Source organism: Pezoporus wallicus, unplaced genomic scaffold (assembly GCF_028554395.1).
Source record: "Pezoporus wallicus isolate ANWC-B61680 ecotype Strahan unplaced genomic scaffold, APGP_CSIRO_Pwel_v1 contig_6714, whole genome shotgun sequence".
Lineage (NCBI taxonomy): Eukaryota > Metazoa > Chordata > Aves > Psittaciformes > Psittacidae > Pezoporus > Pezoporus wallicus.
Window position 1 is genome coordinate 63465 of NW_026637486.1, and position 21244 is coordinate 84708.

The 21244-nt window shown below is 39.5% G+C and overlaps 1 protein-coding gene across 11 annotated transcripts in view; it reads left to right on the forward strand.

Annotated features, from left to right (window-relative positions):
* The window catches only part of USP34 (ubiquitin specific peptidase 34), a 136194-nt gene that overhangs the window by 16210 nt on the left and 98740 nt on the right, over window positions 1-21244 (forward strand). For all 11 annotated transcript variants that reach the window (XR_008971719.1, XM_057405735.1, XM_057405741.1 and 8 more), the window contains exons 2-6: window positions 4168-4255; window positions 7583-8003; window positions 13389-13439; window positions 13601-13750; window positions 18788-18855. Coding sequence is in view for 10 of the 11 variants with exons in the window: in XM_057405735.1 (XP_057261718.1) it covers window positions 4168-4255; window positions 7583-8003; window positions 13389-13439; window positions 13601-13750; window positions 18788-18855 (778 nt within the window). In the remaining variant the exon portion in view is untranslated. The remainder of the gene's footprint in view (window positions 1-4167; window positions 4256-7582; window positions 8004-13388; window positions 13440-13600; window positions 13751-18787; window positions 18856-21244) is intronic.

A 21244-nucleotide genomic window follows, 5' to 3' on the forward strand; every position in this document is an offset into this window, starting at 1 on the left:
GGATTGGGGGGTGAGAAGGTCTAAGGGGCTTTAACGGAGAAGACAGATGTGCTAGGACAGATTTAAGGAAGAAGAGGGTTGAGCTCAGAGAGCTCAGGTATGAGTTATGGAAGGCATCGCTAGTTGTGAGTGCCTGGAGAAAGAAGCAGCTGCTGGAGAAAAGGGTGAAGGTGCTGAGCCTAGTGTTAGAGTACCACTGCTGAGAGAGCTCATGGAATGTCTGGCTGTAAAGCTCTGTAGCACTTACTGTCAATTCTGACTGATTAGAGCACACAGGGAGCACTTGGATGTGCTTCAGATGCTCTCGGAGCACCTAAGCATGCCTTAGCACACCCTGTGGGAATTGCTGCCTTAGGTATGAAACTGGGGGTAGTCAGATCCATTGCTAGAAGGAGGCTTGTCACAGGAAAGTTTCTGGAAAAGTTTGGCATGGTGGTTTTTGCCAGGTTAGAAACACTGGAAATGTGACAATTTGGGAAGCAACAGGTTAATAAGGAGGATCTAAGGCATGCAGGATGCTCGAATATGAGCGAGAATAAAAGCACCTGCTTTATTTGTGTGTGAATGAGTCTGTTTTAACTACTGGCCCATTCAGGTTTGAAGAAAACTACTTTGACAGGAGAGAGACATCATCAGTAGTGAAATCATACGCAGCAAGGGAGTCCTTCCAGAACTGACTGAAATCAACAGATGCACTGGAATGACGATGTGTGTGTTTCTATCACTTTCCTCCCTCTAATTAAATAATAGGCTTCATAACCAATTGTTGGTGTACTTCAAACAGCTGTGTCCCTAAAGAGCAGTGCTATAAATCGAGAGTATCCACAAAGTTGGTATTCTGAATAAGACAAGTATGCAAAAGCCTAAGATTTAAATTCTGGTTGGGAGGACATAAATTAGCTGAGCTGAAAAATACCCTTTCTGCTAAGGAGCAAAAGAGAGCTTCAGCTGAGGTTCAGTAGGAGAGTCCTAGCCAGATATGTCAGTACCCTTCTTAGAGTGGTACAGACTTCTGCAGCCTCTGTCGTTGCTGCTGTTTTGTGCTCCCTGAGTATATCGGGAACAACAACAATATTATCCCTTTCAGAAGAGCAAAGGGAAATGGTGTATGTAGCCACTGTACTAATTAGAATGATTAGTGAATAAGCCCAGTTGAAGCTGTTCTACATGTGAGATGTAGAGTGTATAAACAGGAGCATAACAAGTTTCTCCAACGAGTGCATATACCTCCTGATTTTTCTGACCTGAGGCGTTAACTTCAGTATTTCCATAACTTCTCCCTTCCGTACACTTTATGTGGAATTACAGCTTTTAAAGTACCAGTTTACTTTGAGTTATGCAGATTTTCTTATCCTCATAGAGGGAAATTTGGGATCACTTCAAGCTATTGCAGTGAAAAGGCTGCTCTGGAAGTTGAGTTACCATTCTACTTGTTAGTGTGTGTGTGTTTTAAGTAGGGTGATGTGGGGCTGAAAGGAATTTTATGAAGTATATGTAAGATCCTGCAAGTTAGAATTAGGTTTGCTACTAAATTACTGTCAGTGGTTGTTGTGTAAAGTTTGAAACACTGCTCACAACATGCACAAAATGAAGGTTTTATGAACCTTTTATGCTGGACAATTCTGGTTTTAGATACTATCTATAGTTTAGGATCTGTCTTTTTGTGGTGAGCTTGATCTGAATTGTTTGACAGTTGTTGGTTTCTTCAGGGCTGTGCTTTGGCCTTAAAAGAGTCAAGTGCCATGGTAATTTTTGTTGTTTGAAATAGAAAGTATTATCAAGTGATACCTATCTTCTAGTCTGCTTGTCACTTCTGGACTGTGCTAGTGTTAGGTAGGGATCTTCAGAGCCCTCCAGGAGTGAGACAGCAAAGCAATGTTTGAAGTTTAATGGTATCTTACAGAAATACACAAAAAGCAGTCTCTTAGTATTTGTATGTGTGCATATATATGAAAATCTGTATGTATGTGCATATGTAATGTCATTATTTCAAAGAATATGTATTTGTTTTCTGGGATTATCCTCTGAAGTGATATTCCTCTGAGCTTCACTTTGTGATCTGTGCCAGTAGAATTTCTCATTAGCTTTAGTTTCTGGAAATCTGTGTTGATAGATGCTGGAGAAGGACTCTTCCGGGTCTGTAGTGGTAGCACAAGGGGTGATGGGTTCAAACTAGAATAGGGGAAGTTCAGGTTAGATACAAGGATGAAGTTCTTTACTGTGAGGGTGGTGAGGCACTGGAACAGACTGCCCAGAGAAGTAAATGCTCCATCTCTGGCAGTGTTCAAGGCCAGGCTGGCCAGAGCCTTGGGCGACATGGTCTAGTGTGAGGTGTCCCTGCCCATGGCAAGGGGTTGGAACTGTGATCTTAAGGTCCCTTCCAGCCCAAACCATTCTGTGATTGTATGATCACATAATGCCTCGTAGGGCTGGGGCTGGAAAAGAGGTTAAGTTTCGGATGGACCACTCGGTGGATAAAGAACTGGCTGGATGGCTGCACACAAAGACCTGTGGTCAATGGCTCAATGTCCGGCTGGAGACCAGTAATGAGTGGTGTCCCTCAGGGATCGGTGTTGGGACCGGTCTTGTCCAACATCTTTGTTGCTGACACGGACAGTGGGGTTGAGTGCGCCCTCAGCAAGTTTGCGGATGACACCAAACGGTGTGGTTCAGTTGATACCCTGGAGGGAAGGAATGCCATCCAGAGGGACCTCGACACGCTTGTGAGGTGGGCTGATGCCAACCTCATGAAGTTTAACCATGCCAAGTGCAAGGTCCTACACCTGGGTCGGAGCAATCCCAGGCACAGCTACAGGTTGGGCAGAGAAGAGATTCAGAGCAGCCCTGTGGAGAAGGACTTGGGGGTGTTGGTTGATGAGAAACTGAACATGAGCCGGCTTCAGTGTGCGCTCACAGCCCAGAAAGCAACCGTATCCTGGGCTGCATCAGAAGGAGCGTGACCAGAAGGTGGAAGGAGGTGATCCTGCCCCTCTACTCTGCTCTTGTGAGACCTCACCTGGAGTATTGTGTGCAGTTCTGGTGTCCTCAGCATAAAAAGGACATATAACTGTTGGAACAAGTCCAGAGGAGGCCACGAGGATGATCAGGGGACTGGAGCACCTCCCGTATGAAGACAGGCTGAGGAAGTTGGGGCTGTTCAGCCTGGAGAAGAGAAGCTGTGTGGAGACCTCAGAGCAGCTTCCAGTATCTGAAGGGGGCCTATAGGGATGCTGGGGAGAGACTCTTCATTAGGGACTGTAGTGACAGGACAAGGGGTAATGGGTTAAAACTTAAACAGGGGAAGTTTAGATTGCAAATAAGAAGGAAATTCTTTCCTGTTAGAGTAGTGAGGCACTGGAATGGGTTGCCCAGGGAGGTTGTGAATGCTCCATCCCTGGCAGTGTTGAAGACCAGGTTGGATGAGACCTTGGGTGATATGATTTAGCGTAAGGTGTCACTGCCTACGGCAGAGGGGTTGGAACTTGATGATCTTAAGGTCCTTTCCAACCCTAACTATTCTATGATTCTATGATTCTGACGAGCTTGGTCTGTTGGAGAACCTTTGCCACAGAGCTTGCTTGAGAGGTGGATTTGTGAGCATGTAATACTTGAAATTCCATGTGAAATACGGAAATGATTCCTTATTTTTGTTATAAATGAAACAGTCAAGAGGAATGCTGACATTCTCCATCTGAGTAGCAATTAAATAATTGGAGAAGTGAATGGAAATTTAGAGCAGAGAGGAAATGATAATTGTGCTTTGAGAGGAATGTGGCCAATAGACAAAATCCAGTGCCCTAATATATAATCAGCTGATGCGTAAGTGGAGATGTGAACTGTTACTGATAGTTGGGTTATTACCGTGTATAAGCATTTTTTAGATGGAAGTGGGACATTTGATAACACCTCATTGAAATAGTTGGGTTTTGAATTCAGTACATGACTGTTCTAGTTTCTTGCTGTAATACATGTGGTAAGCATTTATCACATTGCCAATTAGTTCTGGTTAAATGTCAGTATAAATGTGTGCATATGTAAAAGTAACAAGCATCAATATAGCTGGTCTGAAATAACTCATGGTCATCTCAAAATGCAGATTTCTAATAAAAACAGCAATTGCATAAGGTTTTCCTGCTACTAACACATTCGTGGTTTTGTTTTCTTTAGTATCAGACATTGAAGGTGCTGATGGGTTGCAGCTCAGAAAGGAACATGCCCTCAAGATATTTGCTTACATCAATTCCTGGACACAAAGGTAATTTTGGATGGAGATTGAGTGTTGATAATGAAGGATCTCAAGAGTAGTTTTCCAGTCTTAAAAAGTAGAGTAGAGTGAATTAGAATGGGCAGGTTACTAATGTGTAGGTAAGTGATACTTGGACAGTAAAGGGCATTTTACTTCTTATAAAAATAAACGTTAGTGCATTTTGGGCAAGGTGTATTTTGAATCTGATTGGCATTCTGATGCTGTAATAATTGTGTAGCAGTAAATACAGCTATACTGCAAAGATAAATGTGTTGCTGCTTTAATGTGAAATTCCCTGAGCAGCTTCTGTGGAAGTCGTGTAGGGTAAGAAGAATTTAAAAGAAGATCACTCTGAATGGGGCCATCATGTTAAATTTTTCTCTGTGTCTGGATGCTCTGAGTCAGGATGATGAATGATTGCAGCCCATAGCTACTAAACTGATAACGAAAACCCTTTGCACATGGTTCTTTTAAATCAACTTTATTATTCTTTCTAATCTATTTACTGTTGTTGTTGTTGGTTTGATTTTAAAGGAGCTATATCAGCTCTTCTGTTTACCTCACAGCTACGTATTTTTTTCCAGCACAAGGAATTGTATGAATATTACTTTTTATAAAGGATCTGCAGTAAGGATGTTTGGAGTTCAGTGTTCAGTGGTGGTCACAAGACCAAACTGGATTGTAAGAAATGTTGGGAAAAGCATAGAGAATAAGTTGGAAAAAATTATTCTGGTATTTAGGAGACACCCAAAAATAAAGAGAAGGTCACATTTTGGGTACCTGCAAAAGGAGAATCCTCTTTTTCTCATCCTGCTCAACAAAGGCACTCAGAGCAAATTCATCATCTTGTGCAATATGCTTTTAGACACGGAGAAGTAATTTTACATCAAAATAAAGAGCAGCAACAGAAAACAGAATAGCGTCATTTCTTGACAGGGCCTAGATCCCAAGTTTGTCTCAGAGCAGCTGCAACAGGGGTGTTTTCCAGGTCATCATCTGCCTAGAGTTTTGTTCTGTTCAAGAGCTATAGCATGACAAATGCAACCTGAGGAAAAACTGAAGACTTGATAGCATTTAACTCTTTATCTTCTGATTTCTTTTTACCTTCCGTATGTATGGTTTCATACTGTTGAAGAGTATGGAAACCAGTTCTTAACATAGTCAAAGCAGAGTCTAGCAAAGAGGCCACAGGGAGTTTTGCTTTACATTTCAGTCTCATGTCCTGTTTCTACTCAGCCGAATTCTTCTCTGCATTTGAGAGTTGTGCTTGTTGGTTTGTGTTTGGAGCCCTCCTTAAGAACTACTTTTTGTTACCTGTCCTTCAGATCTCTGCTTTCCTTCAGAAGAGCAGCTGGCAACTCAGTCTGAAGAATACCTTTTGATTTGTAACACGCTCATAGATCACAGTAGATAGATTTGTAGCGCACACATTCATAGATCATCAGGTTTTGGTGGAGTTCTTCCTGTGAACACATTCGGATACATGAAGACCTAAAGGTTTTGCACAAACCTCTATCTTGGAAAAAACCAAAGTGCCTTTGTCCAAAAGGGAATTTTCCACTATTGGTTGGCATTCAAATACACATACATGAGAAGGAGTCACCAGACTGTTTTCATTATTATTGAGAATAATTTATTACAATCAAGTGAGGTAGTAATTTGCAGGCATAAATGATGGACCTGTTGTACATAGCTTTCCTCAAAGATAAATGCTTGAGGATACACTTGGGTTTGCCTGCAATTCCTGTTGTCATTTGTTATTACGAAAATACATTTACAAGTAAATCGCAAGGATATCTTTAAAATGGGTGAAGGCAGAAGCCACTTACACACTGTTAAAGTTTTTTTTTTCTTCCTGCATAGATGGAACAAAATGTTTTAGATGCTTCCTTCACTGTTATCTGTGTTGGAATTAGGGAATACTGAATGTTTTCTTTATGTCTAACCCACTGAAAAGAGATACCTGTATTCAGAGCATACCTGCTTTAAGAGCTGTAGCTCAAGGGTATTTTTGTATTCTATTGAGAGAGGCAGCACCCTCTACCTGCCATAGTTCTGAGCCCTCTGTCTTGTTTTTTTTCTTACATATTATAATTTATTAAGCCCAGTTTCTAGATTAAATGCTGTGCTTTGCAGAAGAACTTTTTAATCACTTATTGGTGACTTCTTGCCCTGTCTCTTACCTGCTGTTTCTTTCAGAAATGGTATGTGTAATTTTTATATTACTCTAGTATCTGAGAACTCTCATCATGACCTGGAGTCCCTTGTTCTCCATCTCACAGGAGAAAGGTCTCTACTGGAAGTAGACCGGCTTATGTAGCAGTTACAACATCAGAGTTTGAGTGACAAAGAGCTGAGCCCATCTTAAAAGTTTCTATTACAAGCATGTAGCCTTCAATGTTAGTCTTCATTGAAGCACCCTTGCTTATTGACTGCTTTCTTCTTTAGGTTCTTCAGGATTTAGAGCCTTTTAGGAGGCTACCCTCCACCTTTTGCACATAATGAGGCAGATGCTTGTTTGTATGCAAGAATCAAAAATTCCCAGACAGTAGGTTGCAGGGCATCTACCTTGGGAGGTTTATGCACCCAGAATCAGTTTGAGATATGTTTGCCCACAACTAGAGCTATATCACAGTTCCCTAACTTGATGATTATTATATTGATAAAGGGGTGGTGCATAGTTTTTCCCCTTGTTCTTTCATTTTAAGTGTGAGTAAATACTCAGGAGAATAATCTCCTAGCCTACGAAGTGAAGAAAGTCACAAAGATACTTCATGCTGCTTTTTCCCACATGGGTAGAGGGTGCCAGTGTGCATGGGGTTTCTATCCAAATGCAGATAAATGAGCTGAAATACCCAAAACAAAATAATTTTGCAGCCCTGTTGACTTAAAAATAGCCATAATGTGCTCTTACAGGGTGACCAGCAGGTGAGGTGTTTATTGCAGTGAGTATCACTAGAGATGACCAGACAAGAAACAATTCAGACACATACTGAGGAACATTGCTGCTGCAGTAGTACAGTGACCTTGCTCCTAAGATTTATTTTGTATATTTTACTCCCAGTGGCAGCTGCTAAACGATAACAGGAACTTTATAGTTTTGGTAAGCATTTGGAAGTAATGAGATGTTCGCAGGGTTTAAGGAAGGCTCTGTGATTCCCACTTGCTGCTGTGTAGAGCCTGTTTCGTTTGAATTGCCTTACTTTTATAGGTCTGTCAAACATTTTATTGTTAAAAGCATTTTAATGTGAAGAGTTCTTTTGGCCAGTTTACTTGTTCTGCTGTTTAGCTGCTTCAGGAGTCTTTATTTCTGTTTTTTTTTCTGTTCTCTTGCAGACAATGTCTGTGCTGTTTCAAGGAGTATAAACATTTGGAGATCTTTAACCAAGTAGTCTGTGCGCTTATTAACTTAGTGATTGCCCAAGTTCAAGCTCTGCGGGACCAGCTCTGTAAACATTGCACTATTAATCTCGATTCAACATGGCAAGATCAGAGTAATCATGCTGATGAGCCCCTGAATGTAGAAAGAGAGTGTCATGAAGAAGAAAATGGAGAATGGCAAAAATCTATAGAGAAAAAATTAGATGCTGCAAGAACTTGTATCCTGACAGAGGAGGAGCCTGCAAAGAGCTCTGATGCTTTTAGCTTATGGAGCACTGATGAGAAGGAAAAGTTGTTGCTGTGTGTGGCAAAAATCTTTCAGATTCAGTTTCCTCTGTACACTGCTTATAAGCATAATACTCATCCCACAATAGAGGTATATCTTCTCTTTATCTGTATATTGAATTGTTTTTTTCTCTTTACTGAGTAGACTGTGTGTGTTTGGTGATAGTTGCTTTTACACAGGAGGGGCAAATTCAGCTCTCCTGTTGACTGCAGTAGAACTTTTCAGAGTAACTTGTTAAATGACACATACTCTTACGCTTTCTTTAAAATATGCTTAATTGTTATAGGTAATATATTGATAAGTGTTGGATGGAACTGTACACTGAATTATTGTACTGTTTAAGTAACAGGAAGGCAAAAAGGGAACTATAGCGAAGCCTTTCTTCCAGAAGGTAACCCATTAATAGTTTACTAATTTCTCTTCATGACAGTCTGTGGTGCTAGAGAAGCAAAGCTTCATAAACTAAACTTCGTGCAAGACCAAACTTTCTTGTTGGAAGTGCTGTTTAATTGACTGGAATAACTGAGCTCTACACAAGTAGCTTTGTTCTCTGGTGCTGATTTTCCTCTGTGGTATTTGTTATGGCTACCACTCACATTTTCCATCTTTTCCTCTAAAAAGAAGAAAAACACCAAACAAAGAAAAAGCTCAAAAATCCTTCTATGTTTAATTCAGTTTCTGAAATGAAATATGATGGTGTTAGCATTTACTAATTGAAACAGTGCAGTTCTTTGAAAGGTTGGACATTGATCCAACTTGTGGTAGTCTAATAACAAATAAACAGTTCTTGTATGATATTTGTATGCAAAGAAGATGTGTATTTAGCTATTAAAAAAAGCTTCTATCCAACAAACTTTGGAGCAAGTCGAAGTGGAGAATTAAGCTATGGTTAACTCAGTTTTTATTTTGCAAGTTTGGGGAGTTCTGTTGGAGCTATGAGTGGTCAAGTTTGCTTCGCAAGCTTAAGTCCAAAATCGGAAGTTACCAAGTCGTATATCATTTTTGGTTATGTATGCTAAGATTGTCACAAGATATAATCAGTTCTTGAATCCTGTCATACCTGACAATAAATCTAGTTAAATCCTGTAACACAGGGAGGGGTTTGGGTGGGCTGGATTTTGGTTTCTGGTTTTATCCCAAAATATAGACTCATATAATGGTTTGGGTTGGAAGGGACCTTAAAGCTCGTCCACTTCCAACCTCCTGCCACGGGCAGGGACACTTTCCACTAGAGCAGGTTGCTCCAAGCCCCTGTGTCCAACCTGGCCTGGAACAGTGCCAGGGATGGGGCAGCCACAGCTCCTCTGGGCACCCTGTGCCAGCGCCTCAGCACCCTCACAGTAAAGAACTTCCTTATCCCAAAATACATGTTAACAGAGATTGTCTTACAAATAGACATGTATAGAAAAATGAGGCAAAGTCAGGATTTGTGAATTTCATGTTTCCCATTGTTCATTCCGGCCTGCCTTTTAAACTTCCACCAGACATAAATAAATCTGTAGTTTAGCCTCTGCAAATAGGAACTGGGGAGGGTAGATCCATCTTGTCAGTTAAGTAGTCATTGATTTATGTCTTTTAAGTGCTTTATCTTTTGTGCTCCCATGGGACACCTACTGAAACGAGCTTCATAGGAATATGCAATGAACAATTCTGGAGCAGCTTTTCTATGTATAGGCACATTTGCTTCTTTTAAATGACAATTTCATATATTTTATTTTTTTTTTTCTTCTCTTTCAATTTCACATCCAAATGATAAAAGAAGATCTCAGAGTGCCTGGTGGGATTTCTCTTTTCACTTGATGTGCAGCCATAAAGTGATTTGGACACAGATGTGCTGCAGATTGCTGTACTCTGACTGGCTATCACTCTAGACATAGTAGTCTGTCTAATTTGAATTATTGAATACATTCATTAGCTATCCTAAAAACATCATTTAAAGGCAGCTGAGATGGAAAAATACTTTGCTGAGGTAACAGAGCAGGGGAAAAGTTCTTTTACCTTTCTGCTAGATTTTTTGTGTTGCCAGCTATGGATTACAGAGGTATCTGCCAGATTTGTGGTGTATCTTTTCCCTTTTGGGGGGGGGCATTTTTTATTTGTATTTAAAAGGTCAATGTCCCTCATTTTTCTCACAAACTGAGCTTTTCTGTATCTAGGACACACCAGGATTCTGTTATTCTAAAGCAGTAACATCAGCTGTTTTAATGTCAAAACTTTCTGCTACCATGAGTAACTCATTTACTGAGGTTTAGAATTCAATTTTGCGTTTCAGTCTAGAGCACATCTTAGTTAAATTGAAGCAGTTATTAGTCCCAGTAATGGGAGCACTTTTTGGTTTAGATCAGGCTGGAACTCGGTCCTCAAGGGATCATAAAAGAAAAATCCCTGGTTTAAGTGTCTCTATACTTGTAAGCTCCACAGATTGCCGAACAGACCAAAACTGACAAGAATTCATTAGGAGAAGCTGGTGTAGCATTTCCCCCTCTCTCTAAGCATTTCTTTTGCCCTGGAAAAAGGGACATTTTCTGCTGCAAAACAAACTCCGATCCCCACTCTCACAGTCTTCAGAAATTCCAGATTCTTGAGTTTACCCAATTCTGTTGAGTCATCACATCCAGTAAGGTTTTACTTTGCCTAGAAATGACCGGTTAGGCTTTCACAGGGTATTACTACCTCCTGGTAAGGATTAGCAGTCAATACTGCTGTTAGCCTTTGCTCTGTAGACACCTCCAAGATCTTTGTTGTTAAGACCAGCAGACAAGGCTTGAAGTCTAAACCTTTTATCAGGTGCTTGTCAAAGCCATTTTACACTTGACCATCTAGTGGAGAAGAAAAACATTGGTGTGAAAGTAGGAGGTTTTCCCTAGTTTAGGAGTTCATGAAGTTGCATGAAAATGAAAAACAAACCAATGTTTGTTGGTAGTCAAAGGGTGTCGGACTGTATGTGGTCCTACACATTCTTTCCTTAATGTGGGTTGAAGAATTATTTCTGTCCCTTAGAGCACCTCTAAAGTGAGAGTGTGAAGACCATGGAAGCCTGATTGGTAGCTGGAAGGACTGTGGACTCAATAGCAGATGCTGCCTTGAACAAATAGCCTTGCAGAGGGCAGAAATTAACCAGAAACATGCTGTATATGAGGACAGTGAAACTCCATCACGTGGAAGTAACTCGAGCATACTGACTAGTGTCTAGTCTTGACCTGTGTAGCGTGAACATGAGTCTGTATAGACTTACAGTTTGTCTCAGTGTTGCTTAAACTGATGAGAAGCCTAATGAAGAATGTCTTTCTGCTAAGTTTGGATTTCTGAATCATCACAATTAGTTTCAGCCAGCGACAGGATCAGCTCACTTCAGGTCATAAATACTGAAACAATCTGTAAAGATAACATCTTGAAACACACCATTTGCTTCTGTTGAAAGCTACCACTATTTTACGTGAGGCCTTCATGTCTATTTTTCATCCCAAATAATTAACTAAAAATACTCTTATACCAAGATTGTTGTCGTACCTCAGCTAGTACATTTTATCATAGAATCATGGCATGGTTTGGGTTGGAAGGGACCTTAAAACTCACCGAATTACACACTCCTGCCACAGGCAGGGACACCTTCCACTAGAGCAGGTTGCTCCAAGCCCCATCCAACCCGGCCTTGAACACTGCCAGGGATGGGGCAGGCACAGCTTCTCAAGGCACCCTGTGCCAGCACCTCAGCACCTTCACAGGGAAGAACTTCTTCCTTATATGTAATCTGAATCTCCCCTCTGTCAGTCTAAAGCCATTCCCCCTTGTCCTGTTACTTTATGCTGTTGTAAAAAGCCCCTCTCCACATTTATAGGCCCCCTTTACGTGCTGGGTGGCTACTTCCAGGTGTTGTGATGCAGTGGTGGTTTTTAATGCCGTATTAGATTCCTTTGAGGGATTTACATATTTTCTTATAAACTCGGTCTTAAGGAATTCTCAGTGTCTTTTCTGTTTCACGGCTGCGAGACCAAAACTCATGATTCCAGGCTCAGTCTCTGAATTGCCACACTTCTGGTGTGCTTTCCAGGACTCATGTAACAGACTTTTGTGAGGTTTTGATTTCTGGATGCTAAGAACTATAGTTCACTTGACAACAAATCTCTATTTTATTTAAGAAAACTAATAAAATTTCTCACATTATTCCTGCCGAAGTTTTCATGAGCAGAGTTCTCAACACCTTTTCTTGCTACTTGAAAACATACCACCTACTGGCTTCAAAGCTGGTTTAAAAATAACAGGAGTATCACGAGTTCAGGCATGACTTAGAGTTCAGCAGAAGATAAAAAAGAGAAGAAATGCTTAGCTAGAATATGAGCACATTGAATAATTCAAACTTGTATCACACTTAATCCATCCAAAATTGCTTGCCTCCAGCATCCCCTGGTACAGTTTTAAGCAGCTTACTCCTACATAGCTATTTGAAATATAGTCAAGAAACTTCATTTGAAAAATGAACTTTACATTAAACTTACATTTGATGTGTGAATATGAGACCTGGGTGTTTGGCATGGAGGGATAGGAAGGAGAAGAATGTGTGCTGTAACTTCCTAGAAGTAGCCATGGCAATGTTGTGGTTTTACAGCCACACTTAATGATACCTTCAGTGCCCTTCTGCCCTCAGCCCATGTGCAAGATGCACACAAATATGTTACAACCCCAGTAAAGAAAATTCCTGCTTTATACTGCCCAGCGAATGGATGTTACGAGCACTAAAAAGAAAAGCTTTTTTTTTCAAACCCTTTCAGTTTAGTACTTCTAGAGAATAGATTTCTTGTTCCAGCAAATAGCTAGCAGATTGATAGGGTGATACAATTCCTTCCCCCTCTTCAGTTAGCTTAATTCAGTATGAAGTATGCCATTTATTTCTTATGATGTGTTTTGTTATAGATGAAAGAATATAGTAGTGAAGGTAAAGAGTTTTAATATTCTAATGGGAATTAATAGCTTGACAGTTTAGCCCCTTAATACATTAGAAGTGAGGTTGTAGAACGCTCTACACTTCATCTAAATGCAGCTGTTTGGATAGATGTCTCATCTTTATGCAAGAATTGCATTAAAAGTACCTAGGTTGGGTCTGTTCTGTAATTCTCAGGCTGGTGTGCAGCCAGACTATCCCCTTGCAGTATTCCTGTTGAAGAAATTGGTGATGTGAAGCAGGGGGTGGGATTGAGGAATAATCTGTTCGTTCAGCCACTGAAAGCTACTGCTGTGATATTATTCTAAGTGTATATCTGTGTGCTTATAAATATGTCTTAACAAAGGTAAAACGGTGAACTGGAAAAGTATGCTTAGGAGTGTGAAAATGGAGCAAAGCTTCAGCTTCTGTCTTCCTCTAAATTAGGATTTGGTTTTTCTGTTAGTTGACTGTAACATTTGTTAAAGGTCAGTTGTTTTTATTCTAAACATGGGTTTATTGCTTCAGTTAATTTTACTCTTTTTCTTTTTAAACAGGATATTTCTGCTCAAGAAAGCAATATATTAGGGGCGTTCTGTGATATGAATGTAAGTTGTCCATTTCTAAGTAGGTTCACATTCCCTAGACACTTCTGTGGCCACGTTCGCTCCTCCTCATAGATTTGTGTTGTACTAATGTAGCTTTTGAACTTCCTGTGTGTCTGATCTGGTATTAATTGTTTAAATTCTTCTTTTTTTCCTCTTTCTAGGATGTAGAAGTACCATTGCACTTGCTTCGTTACGTTTGTCTGTTTTGTGGCAAAAACGGCCTTTCCCTCATGAAGGATTGTTTTGAATATGGAACCCCTGAGACACTGCCGTTTCTTATAGCACATGCATTTATTACAGTGGTATCTAATGTAAGTATTGTCTTTAAACTGGTTAACCTTAAACAACAAAAAGTGAAAGGACTGAAGTCTGACAGAATTCTGTAGGATCACGGAGGGGGAAAACCACTGGATTTTCCATGTTAGGAGAATGAAGTTTGCTGGACCACCGAGCACTTTGTCATCTAAACTCTGTATATCTCCTACACTTAGATACGAAGATTATAACAGCCTAAGAAAATACGTACAAGAACATTGTCAGAGGTCATTTCTGTCCCGGAAATTGTGTCATGGAAATGTTTTAAGGTTTCTCAGGTTATATTAACTTCTTACCTGTTTTCTGTGTGGCACAAAGGAAATGCCTATGGATTTCTTTTCTTCTCAGTTTTCTGTGATTTTATATCATTTCACATGTTTGCAGCACAGAGGTAACTATCTTTTATTTTCACTTGGCTTTAGAATACATATCCTTCATCACTTCTGCACTTTGAAATACCGGTGATTTTGGACTAGCAGAATTGTGAATTGATTTTAGTGGAGATTTGAAGGATATTGGTGCTGCAAATACAAACCAGTCTTTGAAGGACATATGAAGACTTAGTTTAACGTGAGAATGTGAAGTCATTGACCTGTCTTGTAGGTGTTACATATGGCCAGAAAGAAGAACAACAGTTTGTTACACCTTGTAGGGAGTGAGTTTAACAAAATTTTGACATTGGTTGCAATTTTAAATACTTAAAATCAGATTCTTCCTTCCACACATCTTCCCTCCTTCCTTGTTCTAAATAAGTGTTGTAATACGTTTGCATGGAGGGAACCAGTGACTGAGCTAAAGCTAGTGCTGGTGTTCTGTATCACTCACTCCTGATCCTTGTAGCATAATGATACTTATCTTGTAGGTTAGAGAACAAATGAGTAAGGCCATGGGATGCTCCCTTCCTGTAAGCTTGCACAGGAGCACTGTTGCAGGACCTCTGCATGTTAAATAGCAGAGCTGTGTATGTACCTTCTGGCTCTTTCTGTATGATGCGATGAGCTTTCAAGTGATGATCTGATGAGCTCTTCATCTCTAGCTGTTGTCAGTGCATCATAGAGTCTTCATCAAACCATCTGCTGAAAATGTGTAGTCTTGTAGGTTATTCTGGTATAGATTTTAGTCATGGAATCAAATGTTTTTGCATGCTGGATTTTTGGTTTCCTTTTTTGTGAGGATGGGCAGAACTGTCTGAACAATGAGCGGCAGCTCCCTGTCACACCAGCATTTGTTTTCAACAAGCATTCTGACTGCAAATCCCATTTCTTAGCTATCCCATAGATATCCCAAATCCTAGATATCCCATACCAGTGCGTGGTTACAAACTGCATCTGCTTTTCTTCTTTGTCCGTTTTTCAAGTCTTTATTTTTCTCCACATAGATTACTTTCTTTATTCACAGTGATGTGTTCTAACCCAGAATACTTCTCGGTAAAGTTTCTCCTTCCATATAATTACTTAGCAACTTTGCATTTATCTTTTGTTCTAGCAGGTAATACATTTAGCTGTCTCTTGCAGCTATTTGAGATGAATGCAGTGCTTAATCCTGCCAGATAAAATTAAATTCAACCCAAGCCATAGCCAGTAGAAATCCTGTTTCTTCAGCCTCTTCCAGCATTAGATCTTTTACCGTTCAACTAGAATCATTCTTTTGAGCTCTGCCTGGCTTTGCTGGCAAATCCATGTGGGTTAGAGGAAAACTGGTTTAAAAAAATTCCCATCTTTAGATTTTTCCTGTCAGTTCACTACAGAATAAGGAAATGTTTTATTTGTTATGTGCTTTACTCATCCACTTCCTGCAGTTTGATGTCACTCAGTGAACTTGTTAGCAGAGCTTCTGGCATTCAAATGCAACATGTTCATTGATTCCAAACGAGGCAGCGAATTTTTTTTGACTAAATGCATTTTACCTTACTGATATTAAAAAAGAGTTTTCTCTCTCTCTACAATGGTGCATAAGCTTCTGATGTTGATGTAATACTTCTCTTTCCCTGTTTCTTTTTATATCATCTCATTCATACAACTTAGGTGAATATAAATAATGAATAAATGTTTTTGATTGCCTGTGAAATGATACATGAGACTCCACTAAAACAAAGCCCTGTATTTTTTTGTAGAGAAATATATTGGTGATCACAGTAAGAGCTCTGCAAACCTGACTTGGGTTTACCCCAGTACATTTGAGTTGATGAGATTTCTACATAGTGTGAGGTTTATGGATGACCCTGTCAGGAACAGCTCTGTGAACTGCTCTGCAGTGTCAACTCTTAACTGGTTCACAGTGTGTTAAGCCAGAACCATAGTGTATAGTAACTCTTAAGTACATTTTCAGTTATACTAACTCTTGGGAATGGCAGTTAAGTAGCCATTATTGTAATGAATCCTAGAAATATCCGTGCTGGAACATAAAGACTGTGAAATGAATGATTTGTTTAACCACTACCTTAAATGTTCCAAAAATATTTTCAGAAAGGTTTTAGTGTGGCTGAACCAATCCATTTCTCATTAGAAAGTTAAGCTTAGAAGTAAGCCTCAGGAAGCAGAGTAGACGAAGAAGCTGGAAATAGTCAATTGAAGTCAAAGAAATCATTTGCTATTAACCAGTAACATTTAACTTCAGTGGTGTGGAAAGCATCTCCTCTGTTTCTTCCACAAAGGAAGGTGAATATCTCATTAAGTACACTCTACAGGTGCGTGTAAGAGAAGACCATTGTCACAAATCAGTAAAGCCTATGGGGAGCTCAGCCACTTGTATGTGATTACTGGTGTCTCCTTTGTATAGAGGACATTACAGTTATTGAAAAGGTGTTTCCTTGAACTTTTTTATCCAGCAGATCTCATTTGAGTAAATGTCTTTGTCAGACAAACTTAACGTTTGTAGTAATAAAGCCAACAAATGTAATACAATGCAATTTACTTCACACAGGGAGTGTGTGAAGTTGGCACACACTTGTTTTTCTCCAGCTCAAGGCTCTGCAAGATGCTTTCTTAGCAGCCTGTATGGTGGTAGGACTGCCTGTTCCTTCTTAGGGTATCTCTTTGCTGTATTTTTTAGTTATATACATAGATCCTCCTTTCTTCCCCCGTTTCTTATTCTGCAATATTTACTCAGCCTAACCACCTCTTGTTCTGTTGGTCTTCTTAAAAGCAGATGCAGAGAAATCAGTGACCTACAGCTTGTTCTGTGGAGGGTTTAAACCTCAATGAAAACCTGTCATTACTTCATTCCATACCATTTCAGTTTTGTGGATGCTGTGGAGGAATAACCGCCCTCTCAGCGGAGATGAATGAATTGAAATAATGCTGATGGTTTCCAGAATGTTGGTTTCATTTTACTCTATGAGGCTTCAAAACTTAAGTCAGAAATAAAACCTGTTGAGAAATGCTCTCCCTTGTAGAAATTAAATACCTGTGATAAAGAGCACATCATACAAAACCCCAAAAGCTCTGAAGCTTGAGACCAGAACAGATGCAGGAAATACTTTGTCTGAAGAGCAGGGAGAGGCAAAACGAAAGTATGAGAAAGGTGTGGATTTTTAATGTAATGCTAATTATGTTATTTTAATATGTTTTTATATGCTATTTTGTCATTTTATTTAAATAATCTAGTGTATTTAGATTCATGGTGAAAATTACATTTTCATTTATAACGTGTGAAATTATCCATTAATTCAATTCAGAGGATGAAGGGTGTATTATTAAATACAAGGATACAAGTGAACAAAATGGCTTTAGAAGTTTGAATTAATACAAAATGAAAAATTACTGTGAACCATGAAAGCTATACAAAAAAGATTATAAACCCATTTCCTCCTTTTATTTCACAGAGAAATGTATTTGCTTTTGTGCTTCATAAAAAGAGCACACCGTGTTAAAAATCAAATCGTGTAAATACAATGGTATCTTTGTCATCCTTGCAGTTCATTGTCAAAATGTTACTTGATTCCTCTTTCTAGAAGCATCTTCTAGTTGCACCTTCTCTCTTTGGGGTGTTAGCACTTTTTTCTCCTCGACACTGCCAATTGGATCAGAAGCTTATTCCAAATGTGTTCTATTTTGCAATGTGAAGATTTGGCTGGTTTCTTTTCAAAGCACTGAAATTGAGTGAGAATTTAGTCCTTGGCCAGGGTTTATTGCATCAGTTGCAAAGATTAAGCCATCCTTTTAAGAATAAACACAGCGATGTAAATTACCGTGACCGCTTTGAGTGACTGAGGGCGTTAGGTAGTCACCCGACTTGTGTGCACATGATTAAACTTATGTGGGTAGTAGTAACAGCTGCTAATGTTTCATCCACACTAGATCCCTTACCTGGCAAGTAGTAGTCTTTCTGTAACAGGTTTAACAGGCTCAGCATTCCTTTTTGAAATGCAGATGGAACTTGTAACTGCCTAAGTAGTTTGGTTGGTTGTCTTTTCCTCACAGCGGTGCTAAATAGCTGGTTCAGGGCTTTTTTTTCTCTGCATAACATTTTCTTCTTGCATACAGTTTTGCAAAGGTGGTAAAAGGCAGACTGGTAAATATGAGAATGCAAATGTGGTAGTGAAAATGCTGTGCTTAACCACTGGTTACAAAACATTATTTTATAGGGTATAGAAGGACTAAGAAGCAAAACATCTACACAAGTCAAATAATTTTACTTGATTTAGGAGAGACGTGCAAGGAACAGAAAGAGTGGAATCATTTTCTTGTAGGCTTTAAAAGCAAAAGGAAAAAGAAACCCCATGAGGCTGAGTAGCAGCTTTTCCTACTGAGGAAACTGCGGAAAATATGAAAATGAGACATCTGGGTGGTATGATTCTATTTATACAAAGTTTATGTTTTCCGATTGACTAGAAGGAAAGATGCAACTCCTGTTGATAAGTCACAGAAGCATTTCTCAGATAGCAGTTTTGAAAGTTAAGCAGTGGAAAGAATTGAGGTCGAATGAGAAACAACAACAATGCCTTTTTTCAAGTGGGGTTGCACATGCAAATGTACCATTCTCATTAAATGTCATTAATGAATTTTCTATCTATTTATGTTTTTGCATTATAGATCAGAATATGGCTACACATCCCTGCTGTCATGCAGCACATTATACCCTTTAGGACTTATGTTATCAGGTAACTTTTTACTTTTAAGTATTTTTCTTGTGGCAGTGTTTGACAGCACCTATGAATAATTTCAGCTGATACACTTTTAATTGTTCAAGTTGTTGCTCTGACTGTACCATTTCAACAAGGAGAGTGAAGGTAATGTTGAGAGGTAGTTTGGGCAGCTCCTTACATCTATCTGATTTCAGTATCAATCAGATCAATCTTGTTAATAGCATTTTCAGTGTGACATCCAGCCCCATCCTGACATGTTGCGTCAGGTTCGATTGTAATACAGTTTCACTCACTGCGGTATCTTCATAGAACTTTACATTTGCAATGGGACAATGTAAGTAGAAGGGCAATATGTAGTCACTGAGATTTCATATACTGAGTTTTAACATTTCTTCACATTTTGATGTTCTGTATTTCCAGCTGGCAGGAACTGAAGTGTGATCAAAAGTCTACTCGCACTTTTATGTATCTAAATATATCCAGTCCCAAAGATCTTTATATCAAGCTGCCTATCATGAAAAATACTTTAAAATGAAAGTATTTGTAAAGATAACTTCATTATATGAGCTATGTATTTTTATTGAGTTTCTCAGGACAACAGAAGAAATCCAGTGAGCTGCTGATGAAATGATCTTGTGTATGTGTATCTATCTGCTTGGAGGTGGAGGGATGTGGTCACACCTAATTCCCCTTCTGGTGGCCCAGTGTTAAACAGCTGGTGCAGACAACCTAAAAGGCCGGTGCTCTTGCATGGGCCCACAGCTCCTCCAGGGCTCTGGATTTCCTATAACTGTAATGTTAGAAATGTACTTATATTGGTTGTAGCTGACTTCCCTAATAGCAGTAAGCGTGCCTTTATTGTCTTAACTCTACCCTTATAAAATCAGACTTTTAACAAAAGTAATTACATTGGCAACAAAGAAGTGCATGGAACAATGAGGCTCAAGAACTGTGTTTCATATTATAAAATGCTATGGTTTTAATTGTAAAGAATTTTGATTGTAAAAATTTAAGTACTGGTTTGGCTGTCAGTCTGTCTTGCTATGATATGGCCTCTACTAAATGATACCAGCAGAGAGAAGAGTATTCTGATCTTTCATTAAAACATATCACTCTTGAGTTACAGGCCAGCCAAGTGCACTCCTTTAATGCAGATGTGTTATCTTTGAAATCTTATAAAGGTAATTATTAATCATGGAGCAGCCTAGGAAAGACAGGCAGAGAGAGGATCTTCAAGTTCTTGTCTCCGTACATATTCTGTTAATGGTTGTTCCTGTACCTGGGAATTTGGGTCATGAGCCTTACCTGTCTTTTTGCAGTGTATGGAAATTAAAGAGCATTGAAGGATCAACAATTAGAGGTAGGCTGATAAGAAGGAACTTGAGTGAGACAGAATAACACAACCTGCAGTCTTTGCTGTTAATCCTCACTTGCTTGTCAAACTCTAATTCTTGTCAAACTGTAATTCTTAAAGCATTTTCTATTGTATAACTGTAGATGTGCTTACAGTCACTGGAATGAATAGATATTTTTCCTGTGTTCTCCTCATCTCTTCCACTTTACCCATAGAATATTTGCATCTGATTTGAAATGCAATTTGTCAGCAGCCTGATGCCTGTTCTTAGCATTTACAATACATTCATGTCAGTCTGAACAGTAATATTGCTACAGGGTACATCTGTGGAAAACTCTAGCAGTTCAGAGAAGGAAGGGAATGATCTCCCAGTTTCCATTTTTCACAACTGGATCCTGATGGGAGATCTGGGTTTTCTCAGCATCATGAAATCCAAAGCTTTTTTGTGAAGATGCACGTACAGAATGAGACATGAGGAGGCCATATAACAGAAATCATCTCTAGTGCTATACCTATATATGGGACAGAAGTTAACACAGATGCCTTTGGTGGAAGATGACTTCCTTGGTGTATGCAGCTCACCCCATGTGGTTGTCAAGCTTACAGATCTCGTCTTAGCAGCTTGGGTCTCTAGGTCTCCATCTGCTTTTTACTTTAGTAAAAAGAAAAAGGCAAACATGATCCTGGGCACACAGCACAGCACCTTTGAGACAAATCCTGCCATTGCTTCTGCTGCCTGGGGAGGGGTTTAGTCTAGAATGAGCTCTCGGTGCTCTAACTGACTCTTAGTCCAAATTGCTGCTCGTGTAGATGCCTTGCAAGAACTGATCAGCCTAAGCAGAAAGAGAGATCACCTGACTGACATCTTGGCAGCATCTTTTGTCAGATGAGGTCATCCTTTATGTTCCTGTTCTGTGGTTATTTTTACTAGGAGTGGATGAAATGAAGAGCAGAGTGTGTATTTGGGTAGAACAGGCCGCTGCTGGAATTTGCAAAGATTATGGACACAATCCTGCCATTATTGCAGCAGCTAAGAAAAGTAGCAATAAG